This window comes from Athene noctua, chromosome 2 (genome assembly GCF_965140245.1).
Source record: "Athene noctua chromosome 2, bAthNoc1.hap1.1, whole genome shotgun sequence".
Classification (NCBI taxonomy): domain Eukaryota; kingdom Metazoa; phylum Chordata; class Aves; order Strigiformes; family Strigidae; genus Athene; species Athene noctua.
This window is the reverse complement of record NC_134038.1, coordinates 18,563,455-18,578,259: the sequence shown is the minus strand read 5'-3', so window position 1 is coordinate 18,578,259 and position 14,805 is coordinate 18,563,455. Positions and strand designations below refer to the sequence as shown.

At 34.2% G+C, this 14,805-nt stretch overlaps 1 protein-coding gene across 3 annotated transcripts in view; it reads right to left on the bottom strand.

Moving 5' to 3' along the window:
• Nucleotides 1–14,805, bottom strand: part of CSMD3 (CUB and Sushi multiple domains 3) — a 732,271-nt gene that overhangs the window by 117,855 nt on the left and 599,611 nt on the right. For all 3 annotated transcript variants that reach the window (XM_074897604.1, XM_074897605.1, XM_074897607.1), the window contains 4 exons: nt 14,151–14,255; nt 6,090–6,208; nt 3,421–3,490; nt 1,630–1,746 (listed from right to left, as the gene is read on the bottom strand). In XM_074897604.1, the coding sequence (XP_074753705.1) occupies nt 1,630–1,746; nt 3,421–3,490; nt 6,090–6,208; nt 14,151–14,255 (411 nt within the window). The remainder of the gene's footprint in view (nt 1–1,629; nt 1,747–3,420; nt 3,491–6,089; nt 6,209–14,150; nt 14,256–14,805) is intronic.

Here is a 14,805-nt window from a genome sequence, read left to right as displayed (position 1 = left end):
TCACAGAATTGATTTTAAAAAGAGGAGAGAAAGAATCTTAACAGATGCAGAAGGGAAAACTATTTGGGATGTCACATTCAGTTACTGTGAAAGACACAGAAATTCTGTACTGTCAAGTAAAAAAATGACAGAAGATGGCAAATATAAAATAGAAAACAGTGACACACGTCTGAAAAAAAAACACCCATGCCATTTAACTAGCATATAAAGAAAAAAATCCAAGTGCATGTGCTTCCACAAAAGTGCCACAAGTGCAAAAAATAAGATGGGGCAACTGTATTGGCTAGCTTTGAATGAAGATTTTGCAGTGATAGATATATAGGATCCACCCAAAATTGCTCAAGGGCTTAGCCAGTATAATTGAAATGCTGATATTATCTATGCAAAATCATAGTGAATAAGAGAAATTCTGGTGAACAGAAAAAGTTTGAAGCTATACTCACCTTTAAGACAAGATAGACGACCTAGGTAATGGCAACTGCAGGTTTTCTGCAGTCTCCAGAAATTACAGATTATGGAACTCGACTAATTGGAAGCAATTTCCAAACACATAGAAGGCAAAAAGGACTCACAAGCAGTCAACATGTATTTACTAACAGAAAATCACAGTTGATCAGCTATTTTCTTCTGTGATTAAATTGACAAAGGGAGAATTATGGATATAATGTTCTCTCACTCTGTTATGACTTTTCACTCAGTCTTCTGTATCATTCTCATTTGGAAGCTGAACAGATATAAAATTCATGAATGGAGAGGAAGTGGGTAAAAAATTAATGGAACTTCAAGGCTCCAAGAGTGATAATTGTCTATTCAATGTCCAGTTGGTAGACAATAACAAGTGTAATATTCTATGAGTTGATATGGGAGCTTAATTATTCAATACCTTCATGAGAGACCTGGATATTTAGAATGCATCCTCAATAAATTTTTGGAGGATACTAACCTAGGGGATGTGGGTGATACAGTAAATAGCGCAAATTCTGGGATGAGTAAACAAGCAAAGATTTGCACAAGGGCAAAATTCTACTTCTGGAGCACAACATCCTTATCAGTTGGTACAGGTTGGGAATTGAATAGGTGAGTAGCAGCACAGCTGAGACAGATCTGCCAGTTACAGTGAACTTGATCTCGAGTTACTGAAAATTTCACTTTGAGTGGGAAGCTTGACAACCTTGACTGGGAGGCTTCTAGAGGTCCCTTCCAAGAATATTTCTATGCTGCTGCAATATTCAGCTAGGTTATGCAAAGAAGCTTAATGATAAAATAATGAACTCAAATGTAGCTTCAACTTCCTCTAAACTGATGCTGACTTGGCTTAAAATATTCATTGTACCTATTTTTTTTTGTGTGTGTTTACAACTTCACAAAGAGAAATCAAGCTGTTAAGTTTAAAAAATGTGCTTAATTCTAATTTAACTACTTTATCAGAAAATTGTAGTATATGTTAAATGAAAAACCAAGAAGCTTGTAGCTTTCCTATTCTATATCTTTTAAGGCTTTGGTAACTTCTTCTTCTTTTTTTTTTTTTTTTTTTTTTCTGGCATAAATATTCACTATATTTTAAAATCTATATTCAGTTTTTTGAATCCATAAAAAACCCAACAAATTTAATCATGAAAGAACATGTACCAAAACCAATAGGCAGCTTTATTGTCCATGTGCAATCCAAACTGCTAGGATAGTTGCCAGGAAACCCAGGGCTGAGGATCACTCCACTGAAGTCTGACATGCCACCACCACATTGTGCTGCAAAAAAAGCAAAGACATTTTTCAGAGGAGTAGAATGAGCTAAAAAATTAATCCACAACATTGAAGATCCTTCCAACATTAATAATATAATAATAACTAGGTTTATATTTCTAAAAGTACAGAAACATTCCTTTACCACTAAATATGTGTAACAAAGTAACTTAAAAGTAGGTGCTTTAAATAGATGTATCCACTCTGAATTAACTAGATTTTAATTTGGGGGACAAATGCACCTGAAAAGAGAATAGATATTTACTCTGCACTCTGCATGAACCACTCTTGTGAACAGGCAAGCAGTACACATATGCTCATAGCAAAATTGACACAATTCCACATTAGTTTGTAAAAGAAGATCTGAATAATGTAATAAAAAAGTATTTTTAAAAGATTCTGTACTCAAAGCATTTCAAGAAGCCTTTTAAAAACTACATTTGTATCCCGCTGTTCTAAAAACGAAATAAAATAAACAGACTTGGAGAATGTACACACTCACGCATTTCCAGAAACTGAACTAAACCCATATTTGAACATAATTTTAACCTTTTTTTCAGGTATAACATCAGTGAATAAAGTACTTAAATATTAGATTTGAAGATGTTAATTATGGTTAATACATTTTTATTTAACACTTTTATCTAATTAACAGTTTCTACATCCTTTGAAAAATAATTAAAAATCATTACCTGCAAAAAAAATAGGAAAAGAAAACCCCCTAAAATTTCAGCACACCATACAGCAGTACAATTATCATATCAGACTTCCTAGACATATGTCAATGCATAATGGTGGAACCTGAAGACTAACTCTTGAAAGAATTCTTCCAAATATATGAATTTTGTTGAATATTTATAAATTCTAAACTGAGGGAGCTTAGTACCTCACATGAGGTTTTTAACAACTCACAGGATTAAGAACAGGATTACGTGAAGTAGCTCAAGAGGATATATAATCTGTTTTGAAAAAAAGCAAAGTACAAAACCTTTAATGAGATCTGCAGTATCTTACTTTCCATGCATTCAAGATTACAAAGACAGATATTTTTTACTGTTAGGGAATTGAAACAAAAAGTAATTTCTATTCAGTGAAAGTGAATGCAAATAGAAAGTTTTATATCCCTCATATTTATTCATCATATAAAGAGAATGTGTTTAAATGTACTTCAGGTGTGTCACTTGGGCTTCTGTCAGGATTCCAGTGCTTCTTCCAATAATATTACTATGTTCATGTATATAGTTTAATTTGAAAAATAATATATCTTCTTAAATCGGGCAGACATGCCTTATATTGAATTTATTATAGATGAAAATGTAATATTATTTTTATTTTAGTATTTTCTATAATAGTCATCACTGCTGTGGAAATTATTAATAAATATAAATTAATTTGTTTGCAAGGGTCTCCGGAAGTCTCATCACTGATAGTGAATTGATGATAGATTTTGATTAGAATATATTGCATTCTTTCATCTTCTGACTGGACATTTCAGAAAAGCTTTGCCAAAACAAGTGTGAAGTATAAGTTGAAAATCTTCAGCTTTATTTGACCATTTCCACTTTTAATTAAGTTCTTTCAGTTCTCCCTAGTCTTTCCCCTATACATGTCTTTTATTTTTGAGTTCTCTGACTTTCTTATTCTGGCATATTTAAGAAAGTTTATGATTGTTGAACATACCTAAACATATTGGAATCGGATAATTCCATCTTCTTACTGGTCCAGGCATACAGGTGATATGTGAATGCCCCTAAAATGACACAATATTTTCTAATTCATAGAATGAAAAATATACAATATATGGCACATCATTAGTATCTCAACAAAAATAATTCATAATTTAAAATATCTCAAAATATATAGAAATAATAAGCTATAACATATATATTTCACACTTTGAATTTTATCATACCTTCAGTATAACAGCGAAGACTACTCTTAACTGTGTGACTGTTAGCCCACTAGAGAATTGTGTCTATGTCTTTAATATTACTTCTAACAGTATAACAGTTTCCAGCTCAATTCTATAATACCAGCTTTAGTATAAACCAAGTGCCTATAAATTAAAGGTCTCATTGAAGCAATATTTACATAGTTTTGTTTTACATCATTTGTGGAACATAATAAAAAGTTATGAACTATATTCATTATACAGTAATGACTTTTGATTTCAAAATACCTATTCTAAATGCAGTCCTTACCCTCACCCCCGACAACAGTTGTCTTAAGTTGCCAAAAGCTGAGATATTTAAGGGACCTCTTTACAAAATGTGTCACTTTACAACAGATCAGTTGTTACAGTTTAAGGCAATCTGTTACAATAAGATCCAAGACCCACCAGAGTGACCCTCTGCATTGCTCATCAGCTTCACATAATTGCAACTGTCTTCCAGGGACAGCAAATGAAAATGAAAAATCTTAAGAGAGAACTGTACTTGGGATATCTTACAAAGTCATATAGTATACACTTTAAGGTGACCTAGTAAAAAAAAAATAATCAGTAGCTTGTAGCCTGTTTGTTAAACCTTCATATGAAGAGAAAAGTTAGTTTTTCATGTTAAATCTCCTTATCAGTTCAGAGCCTGTAGCATTTGAGGGAATGGAGTATCTCTAAAGTATCCAGGGTAACTGTGAACAGTTTATTCATCAATTTTCAACCCATCCTTTTTCTCTCCTAGAAGAAAAATAAACACACTTTCTCCATAGTGCAAGTATGCATATCTGCTCATTGCTAAAAAAAAAAACAAAAACACAAAACCCCACAAAAACCAAAACCAAACAAGTGCAAAGTCATACTGTATAAGCCAGAAAAACAGTATGGAGGGAAGAGCCTTTACATGTATATTTGCCCAGTCTATGAGCCAATGGTTTTGATACTTTCTTTATTTCAGCCATTTACTGTAGCTTGTCTGCTCACATATTTGTATTTAAGTATGAAATTAAAACAAAGAAGAAAAAAATAATTGACAGGTTGTTCCCAAGAATGACCAGCTAAAATCAGGTAATATAAGAAGCAAACTTCAAGAGTCATTTGTCAGAGTTGCAATCACAGAACATATACATTTTTCCTGACAGTTAGAAGGCTGCAGACATGACTAGGAACTCTGTCTTGAAGGGGAAACTGGGATACAGGTCCCAAATCCAAATGGCAGTTGAAATCTAGAAGCAGACAAGTTTTTTTAGTTTCTATCACAATACATAAACTGCAGCTTTTAAAAAATATATTTTAGTCCAAGAAAGTAATTCAATTTTTATTTTTGACGCAGTACATATGATCCCAGTATTTAGGTCTTCAGCAAATTATGTAAAATAAATATTTGAAATTACTAGCATTTTTAAAACTTCAGTTAGCTTAACACTCATCAGCATGTTATGGGTGAGACTGATGTTAATGAAGAAAGGAAGGTAAGTTATCTTTTTGCTATTTTACTCCAAAGGTATCAATAACTCCTTTAGTAGTTAATCATGTGCTGTTCTATACAAAACATTTCCTCCCTTTAAGGATTTTCTTTTTCCTATGCATAGGTAACTGTTTACTTTCTTTTTGTGCTCTCAAAGAGCTAGATTAAATGAAGACTGTAGAGTCTGCAGAGACACAAAAAAATAGTAACTTGTCAGTTGGAATCGGTCCTTTTGGGGCGTTTCTCAAGTGGAAAAAAGTACTCAGTTTTGGATTTGGTTCTGCAGCATAATAGTACAAATTTTTGAAAATATTTTCAAGAACTTTCCTGTAGGCAGACAGATTCCTACTCATTATATATGCTAAGTAACACAAAGGGACAAATTAGTCACAGTTTACAATTACTGCATTGCCCCTAGTTCTACCTTTTGCTAATGCAAGAGCATAGTAAATTTTCTTGGCAAAATACACCCGTATTCGAAAACTTTTTTAGATAAAAAATCCTAAGAAATTACTGAACAAAAAAACCTGACATTATCTGATCTACTGAGAAGAACAATTATTTCCTTTCCCTTTGTTTGTTCTCATTCCCCCTCTTCACAGTTTTTTTTTTCCTCCTGTACATAGAGAGCTATTGATAATTGCTCATCAAGTGATTTAACTTTATTTGCCAACACTGCATAGCTCAGCTATGAATACCAAAGATGCCATCAATAATAGATAACAACCTGTAATCACTAATTCAGAGGGAGCACAGAGCCATACACTTCTGGTGGAATGTTTGGACAGATGTTAATTTAATATTTTGCAGAAAAGCCTACCAGTCCTGCAAGCTTATCATGTGTTCACAACTCCTGAAGGGCTCAGTGTCAATTTCATATTGATAGACTCAAACATAACCATATTAAAGAACTAAAAGGCTCCATTTGAAACGGGAAACTTCGCTCACCTGAAGAGAATAACCCTGATCACACTGAAAAGACACCACATCTCCAACCATGTATCTGTCTCCAATTTTGATCCCGTTGCTTGGGGTCTGTGGTTCAGGACAAGAGTCCAAACCTATAGCTGTGAAAAATTGAGAAGTTTAGACATTCTAAGGAACATAAAATCTATTTTTAAATTCACATAGAACTTCTCTGTACACTGTTCATAGGCACAATGTATTGGTATATTTTGGGAAGATCTTGGGTACCAGCAGCTTGTCTGTGGACAAGCAAGTGGAATATTATTTTGGAAAACTGTCATATAAGGAGAAAAACCTTCTTTTCTGAGTAAAGGAAAGGAAAAAAATAATCAGGGTGGTAACAAACACTTCCCAACAATCTGCAGTCTCAACTCAAAGTCTCCTCTAAATTCCCACTATCTTCTGGCTCAGACTCATTCATTTCATCTCTAGTCTCACTCCTAATTGTAGCCTACCTTATTCAAACTGGGAGCACCCCCACCTTCCCAGCGTCTGTTCCCAGGAATGCTGGCCAATACCACACCAAGTGCAAAAACCAGGAAAATTAGTGCAAAGTGTAACTGCTCACCTGCATTCAATTTTTCACAGGCCTGACTGCACTCTTCCATTCATGTAAACACACACACAGAGTAAATTTTTACATCTAATTTCACTAATATTAAGTTATAATATTAGTGAAATTAATTTCACTAATTAAAATTATCACTAATTAAGTTATAATACTTAATCACTAATTAAGTTATAATAATATAATAGCTCGATAATTAAGTTATAATGTTAGTTATAACACTAATATTTCAAATTTCTTATTGCAATAGAAGCTAGTTTTCCAAGAGATCATATGCTTTTTTTCATGGTCATCAAAAAAAGAAATAAGTAAATACTTCATCTACCCAGGAAGATCCAGGAATATAAGAATATGTGTAACATGAAGTATAACCAGCTCAGTTACTGTCTTTGCCTGCTGTAAGAATTACACCCTAACTAGTTGTGAAGCCAGGATTCTTAAGCAACTGAAAATCAGCACATAGGGTAATAGGGAAATGTTGTGTAATGGCATTTCTTCAATGTATTATCAACCTCCACATTTTTAATGTAACTAATCACTTCAGGTAAGAATGTCATTAAGTAAAAACTACTATTTGAAGACTCTTACAATGATGGATTTTATACTTAATGAAAGCTGAAAGCTGAAAGTCAAATTCTAAGGAATTTATAAAGCATAGACATTATTTTTTATCTATAAGGCATGTTTTATACACCAATAATAGTTTTCAGTATCATATTTTTATAATTACATTATATTATAAAAAAGAGAAAAAAGTTTTAAATTTAGAAAATAAGTATATAATTGATAATCTAGTTTGTAATTCCTGTTCTTAAAAAATGAACTGGGCACATGAAATTTTATATAAAGTTATAATAAAAGAAAAAACTGTTTGAATTAAAATCATTGGAATCTACATTTTATTTATAAAACTCAGGAGCATGACAATATAAACTTCCTGATATAAAACATAATTGAATCCTAAATCAGAAAAAAATCCCTAATGACTTTGCAATACATATTTTCTCTGCTGAGAACAGTAATGAGAGCAAAAAACATAGTTTTTTATTGCATATATTTGTTAATGGTAATCAGAAATGACTGATACAGATTTGCAAACTGACGAGTTATTGCTTTTGGTAACTGTTAACTTTGTGAGATTTTTTTTTTTAAATTTTATATTAAAAATTATGTATATATCTATTTGCTATTTGCTATTTGCTATTAAGGAACTTATAGAATTGAGCAGCAAGATGTTTTCCATAATATTCACTACTGGCTTGCATCACTTTGCACGGAAAGGAATGTTGCTAATTTGAAAAAGTTAGTGTTTACTTCAGGGCTCTCTGCAGGTCCACAGAGGAGGGTGCATGTTCTTTCATCTACAACAATAATACTTTTGTATATATTGATCACAAACTTACTGATCCCATAATGATCCCATATTTGTCACATAAAAAATGATGCAAGCAACTATTTTGTAACCTATTTTTACATAATAGATGATTTTTATCTTTCAAATTTTTATTTTCTCTTCTCAATCTACAAACCAAAATAACATCAAAGACTCTATTTTGAAACTGGCTGATGGGCTTAATCCACTTTTTACATTTCAGAGATCTTGACCATGATCCACCTCATGTACCAATGCAGAACAGCAGTGCTTGGTTGACACAGATGAGTGCTTATAATCTATTTTGAACAGTTAAAGAAAGACTTAGCAGTTTTCAGTTTCTAATTACTGAACCTTCAGCTGAAATGCAAAACCTATGTGAATACTCAGGCCACAAAAAGTGAAATGAGTTTATTTAATTTCCTTTCTCAGAGTAGGTTTCTTAACAGTTCAAAACAGATTACAGGTGTTCATCCTACTGTGATGTCACTTCAATTAATAAAATAATGCTTGGGGAAAAAAAGCAGTTTGAATATCTGCAACAACCTGAAACATAAAAGGGTTTGCCCCCTTCCCAACCGAGGGCTAGTTCAGAACTTGTATCTCTAGAGTGCCATGATAGTTATTCAGGTGTAAGCATAAATAAACCGAACTCTGTTCATTATTGACTCATTTGTGGTGCATAACTAGTTCCTTGAACCACTTTATACTACTATCTCAGTAGAAAGTGTTAAATTTTTAAACTTTCATGAGCAATATCATTAGAGAGAAAAGATAAATTAACATAAGCATTCACTGAAAACATACTTTCAGTATCTTGTAATTTTTAGATAACAGGAATTGTATATAGATTTAAATAAGCTATTTGATCCTGTCTTGCCATTCTCCAACAGTTCCTATGGCTCTAAATACAAAACCCTACCAATGAAATTGTAGATATAGAACTCTGAGACTACGCAAGCCTCAAAGTAATAGCATTTTTATTTTTTTAAGTTACTACTGTAATTTTATGGAAATGTTTTATCATTTATGGTGTTAGAATTATACATTATACATCTTAAATATATAGATTTCTAGAGATTATATTTTAGAATGAAAATTAGTATGTCAGTTTTTACTAATTTTGAAAAAAGTATCATAGAAATTATGTATGAGGCAATCTGACAAACTGCTAATCTCAAAGAATATTACCACTATTTATACAGCATAATCAATTACTAGTTAGCAAATGAGGACTAAAATAAGATTTATAGTGGCATAAACCATACAAACATTATGTGTTAAACCATTCTGTGGTGCTCTTTGTTGATGTACTTCAGCTGATGCAATATATTTTCATATTTAAGGTATCCACTAGAATATATAAACTGCATGTTATGAATATAATAAGAATTTAAGGCTTCAACAAAGAAATAAAAGTATGCTAGAAAAAAGATTATTGATAAGACCACTATTCAGTTTTGGAGTATGAATACTTGATTCCTTATGTCAAAGCATCATTTGCTTGGTCTTAAAATATTTCTTCAACAAGTCAAGTTCCTTTGCTTTGTTTTCTTCTAATATTAAAAAATGCATTTGGATTTTGTAGCAGTTCAAAAGATAAATCAGACTGGACAGTGTGAAAAACCTATTAATAAGAGGTGAAAAGATATATTGGAAGTGAAACATAATGAAACCTTTTTACAAAAAACTGTTGTTGAGATGAGGGTTGCACTTCCCCTCAGACTAGTGTCTGCTGGAATACATGAAATAGACTTGGAAGATGTACTACATATTGAACAGAAAATGGTTTATGGCTACCACACTTGAAAATTACTTAATATAAATATTTTGCTCTGATGTGATATTCAATGAGAACTGTGCACTGTTACTTCAAAAACTAAGACTTTAATTTAGCTGACTCCTCTTGAGGACCTCTGACAGTACAGGCTCCAGTGAAATGCAATAAATGTATGAAACACTGATATTAAAATGTATCCATTGCTTTCTATTTACTAACTATTTCTAAAAATAGCATCAGAACTTTTAGAGCAGGAAGTGTTGTCTGAAAGTCAGAGATGACTTACAACTGAGGAGAGTGAACTCTGCTCCGACCAATGCATTTCTGGAGAAATTTCAGTAGGAATACAGCAGAATTGAGAGTTCTGGAATTCTGAAAAAAAATCATGTCTCTCCATTGCAGAAAACTGCAAGAGATGAAAATCCAGATACACTTCATTTTGCCTTTCTTCCTAGCAATGACAAGAAATTATTGCCTCTTATCTTAATCTCCAGTATCAAATTAATGATTCACCCCAATGCAGAATTTTTGCAGAGTCTCCTGTTGAAAAAAGATTAAGCTACTGCTAGCTGTTGGAAATGTGAGAAAAGCAAAACAGGGAGAAATCTGTAAAACACACATTTCCATGACACAGGGTGCCCAGAGCAAGCACAGGACGGGATGGAGGTCCAGTGATTTGTGTTTGTCATGGTGCCAAGGAGGAAAGCTAAGTGGGGTGTAGGCTGCGTGGCCCCATTCTTTCATTTCAAGGACAGATTTATCTCCTGCACTTTGCAGTAGCCTGCCTTGGTCCTCACCCTCCCTTTTTTTTCCTCACAAAACCCAGCTGTTCCCCTTGCACCAAGGAATGTAGTGTGTTGTTACTCGAAAGATAATGGCTTGACTACAGTCCCACCCACTCACACATACAAACTAGGATAAATACTACTCCAAATTTGTACCTAACATGGAGGGACAATAATCTATCACCAAATCGGAGGGACAGATTGATGGGTTTGTGCTCTCCCACACACACACCCCCCCCCCACCCCAGAAGGGACGCCTTTTGGTAAGATTTCCTCGGCTACATCAAGTGTATACCCGGGAACTTAGTGTATGTGATTGCAATTGCTTTTCTTTTGTGTAGTGCTGTATAGCCAACCTGCAGTTTGTGCATTTATCATAGGCATTCTTAAAGAATCTATAGATGTTGCATAAAAATAAACTGTACTATTCGTGAATCTGACTGCTTGTCTTGAATGCAACCAGACCTACAGCATATGGGCTGTTTGGGCTGGGTCAGACCTATAGTGATGGCCACTAATCCTCACTGTTCGGGAATCTGACGGCTTCTTTTGAACGCAACGGGACCTACAGCACACGGGCTGTTTGTGTGTCCAGGTCAGACCTACAGTTACAGCCCCAACTGACATACCTATTAAGGGATAAGTCCAGCTGCCCCCAGCCCATCTAATCTCTGAGGACAGGCTAGAACACAAGGGGATTCATCTCTTACCAAATTTATTCTCACCCTAAATGCAACAGCTACAGATGAAAAAAAAAAAAACAAAATTTAAACCAAACCAAAACAAAACACTTTCTTTCAATTCACAGGTAATAAAGACCATGTCTTCCTTAGTGCATAGTGGGAAGTAATAGTCATGGATCAGAAATAGCTGATACTTAGGACTCAAGATCCAATATAAGTGCTAAACTAAAGGGGTTTTTTAATTATTATTAATAGCTGTAGTTAGTCTGGTCCTATAGGTTGATTGTTCATTAGTAGCTGAAGATATTGGCTGAGATGTTGAGGTACATACTCCTATCTAGTTTTGAATGACAGGAATTCAGATTGCATGTTCTGAAACCATGCTTTAGTTCCATGGTGTGAGCCAGAGAATGGTAAACAAATAAGGGTGCCCAACTCTTTACATTTTTCCCTATTTATGTTATGAAATCATGCCATTATCTAGCAATTTGCAGTACGGGTATTTAGTTACAATGTACCTCTATTTTAAACTTCAAAATAATCTTGACAATATTTCCTATTTTATTTTTCTTATTAACATTTTATAGCTTGTGTATTCCACAGAGTTTATGGAGTTATTATGGTCACTTAATCCTATTCTGTACTTTGAATACCACAGATTTTACTTCAATAATTCCCACATTTGCACAATAATTTATGTTTATTTTAGAGGATATCTTTATGAAATATATCACATATCATAAAATCTTAATTCAGAAGTTATCATATTTTACTCTTCAATTCTATACTTGCACAAAATTTTTGCCCTTAAAATTTACATTTGTTTCCAATAAAGATTACAGGGTCAGACATTGTTCTGCAATTTCCTCACACCATCCCAAAGTCTATATGATGTTTTAATCACGTCTGTCACCTGCACATGAAAAGTTAATCATTCATCTTGTAAAACAGTGTATTTCACTAAGCTACTGGTTAACTGGGTATCTACTGAGGGACATCAATATTGTTTCCTGAATTACAAATTTTCACCATATATTTTGGGATTATACACTCACACAGAAAATATACTACACTTGTACAGATTCACACATACACCCTTGTATAAATCTATACACACATATATAGCTATTACTCTTGGCATGGACCAATACTTTAAATGATATACCATGAATTCTTTATTAAAGGTGAAAGGTGTATACCGGCAGTACCCTACACATTTAAGTTATTTGGACATGTAGAAATACACAGATGCATTTTCAGTTTCACTGGATTCAGTTTCATTTTACTTTATTTTCATAACTTCCTGCAGTTTTTTTTTCCCCTCTGAAGTTGTAAGCAGCTGAGAGAGTATCTGCATTTCAAGGAAATGGCAGAATAATTCTAACCTATAATTAATGTTTAGTTATAGACAAGCGATTAGGCAGCAATTTTGCAAGGCCGTGTTCTCCGACTAGCTAATCAGACAGCCAGAGCGTAGGATTTGCATACTGTAAAACTGACAAGAAATAACTGTGACACAATTATGCAGATCAGACACCAGAACCAATATGAGCAGAGGGAACTGCACAGCTGGGAAGAAGAAAAAAAAAAAAAAAAAAAAAAAAGGAAAAATCTGCAACAAAATATTAGTGATTGCCAGAATTCCTGTCAGTCAGCTAGGGCAATCTCATTCAGACAGAAAGTACGTTTACAATTATAGCCTTTCCCGCTGGTGAGGTACTCAGCAATAATAAAAACATTTGAAATAATTCTGCTATGTTCTCACCAACCTGTGAGCCTTTGTCAGTTAGTTAAGGAGCGCAGCTGCTATTTGGTTTGTTTATTCTCTGATTTTCACTAAGAGTGATTAATTTTTGTGTCCTACACATATATATAAAATACATACTATATAGTATATATATGATTGTGTTGAGCGTAATTTGCAGATTTGGGGGCTGGGGGGGGCTGTGGGGCTGCAGGGGTGGCATCTGTAGGAAGAGATGGGGGTCTGTGCTAGACACAGCCAATTCCAGCCAGAACAGCCGCACCCGCCAGAGGAGTTTGTGGTGCCTCTGAAACAACCAGGCGTGCCTCTGCGAAAACATATTTAAGAAAAGGCAGTAAGCACCTCAAAAAGGAACAGTGCTAGAGGAAGAGGAGACCTCACTGAAGGAGGACGGAGAGAAGAACATGAGTGAGCAGAGGCTACAGGTGAAGCAGCTGGCTGAGCCTGGGCTGAAGCCCCGATGTCTCCCTGAGCCAGCACTGAGAGGTGGGACACAAAAGGGACCGTAGGAACCACAGGACACTGACTCAGTCCGCTCCACTGCCCTCGCCTCACCAAAGGCCCAGAGTCTAGTCTTTGGCAAGAACAAAAAAGTGTGTGTGGGGAGGTGTCTGGAGGGAAGCAGGGGAGTTTTTCCTAAGGGTTTGTTTGTTGTTATTTATTTACAATACTAGAACCAGTAATTAATTGTTAATTGACAAAGAAGTTAAATGGAAATGCCTCAAATCAGTAAACTAGTTTTGCCTGCAAAAATTGTATGAATGTGTTATATTTTGGGATTAGGATTCCCACATGAGCATATCTGCATTTACTTCTGGCTGCTGTTATTTTCAGAAAAGATTTTCAGAGAGCAAAAACATATTAAAGGAGAAAGCAAGACAAACTAAACTCCCCAGTCCTTACAACACAGGTTTCAGGCCTGATCTTGCTCATTTGGAATTAAATGGGAATTTTACCAATGACATTGAAGTAATGTTATATAGCTTATTATGTGCAGTAGGACTAAATATTCCTCTTTTCTGTAGCTTAGGTACACCTGATGTCTGGAACTAGCAAGCATTCTTAATTAATTGAAACATTTTTGCATTACCTGTGTACTCAAGATGAAATCCAGCAGCTGAAACACTGATATCAGACTGAAAATTTAGGTACAGATTATTTGATGTGCTGTTGAGAAGTGGAGGTATGGTTGTTCCTGAAAAGAGAAACCAAAATATTATTGAAATGCACAGAAACTGGACTAAATACATACATAAATATGTGTGTGTATATAAAAAGAGAGAAAGGGAATAAGAGGAAGCAGACAAGAGGAAAAAGAGGATGGGAGGGGGAGAGAGAGAGGTTGCATAACCAATTCCACCATATTTTGTCATCATGGATGCTATCAAAATATCTGTTCCTGTAAAAGTTTTGTTACATTTTCAGTGCACCACAATATCAGAGACATGAACTGTAGGCACGCAGGGAGGCAAGGCTTAAGATAAATTTACGTTACATGCTTTTATCCACAAAAGAGGAAATGTTCACTGGAGTTCTCATAAAAGCAAGAGCAAATCCTGTAAATGGAATAATTTTAAATGTAACAGGCAAATATACCAAGCAGCTGTGAATATACTTTGTAGGGCTATTCTTAGAAATTTGATTGATTGTTTATTTGTGTTTCAGCACAAAACAAGACAACAGTCTTACTGTCTGTGATAGCATTTCATACATATGAATGAAGTAGAACAAAGGAAAACAAACAA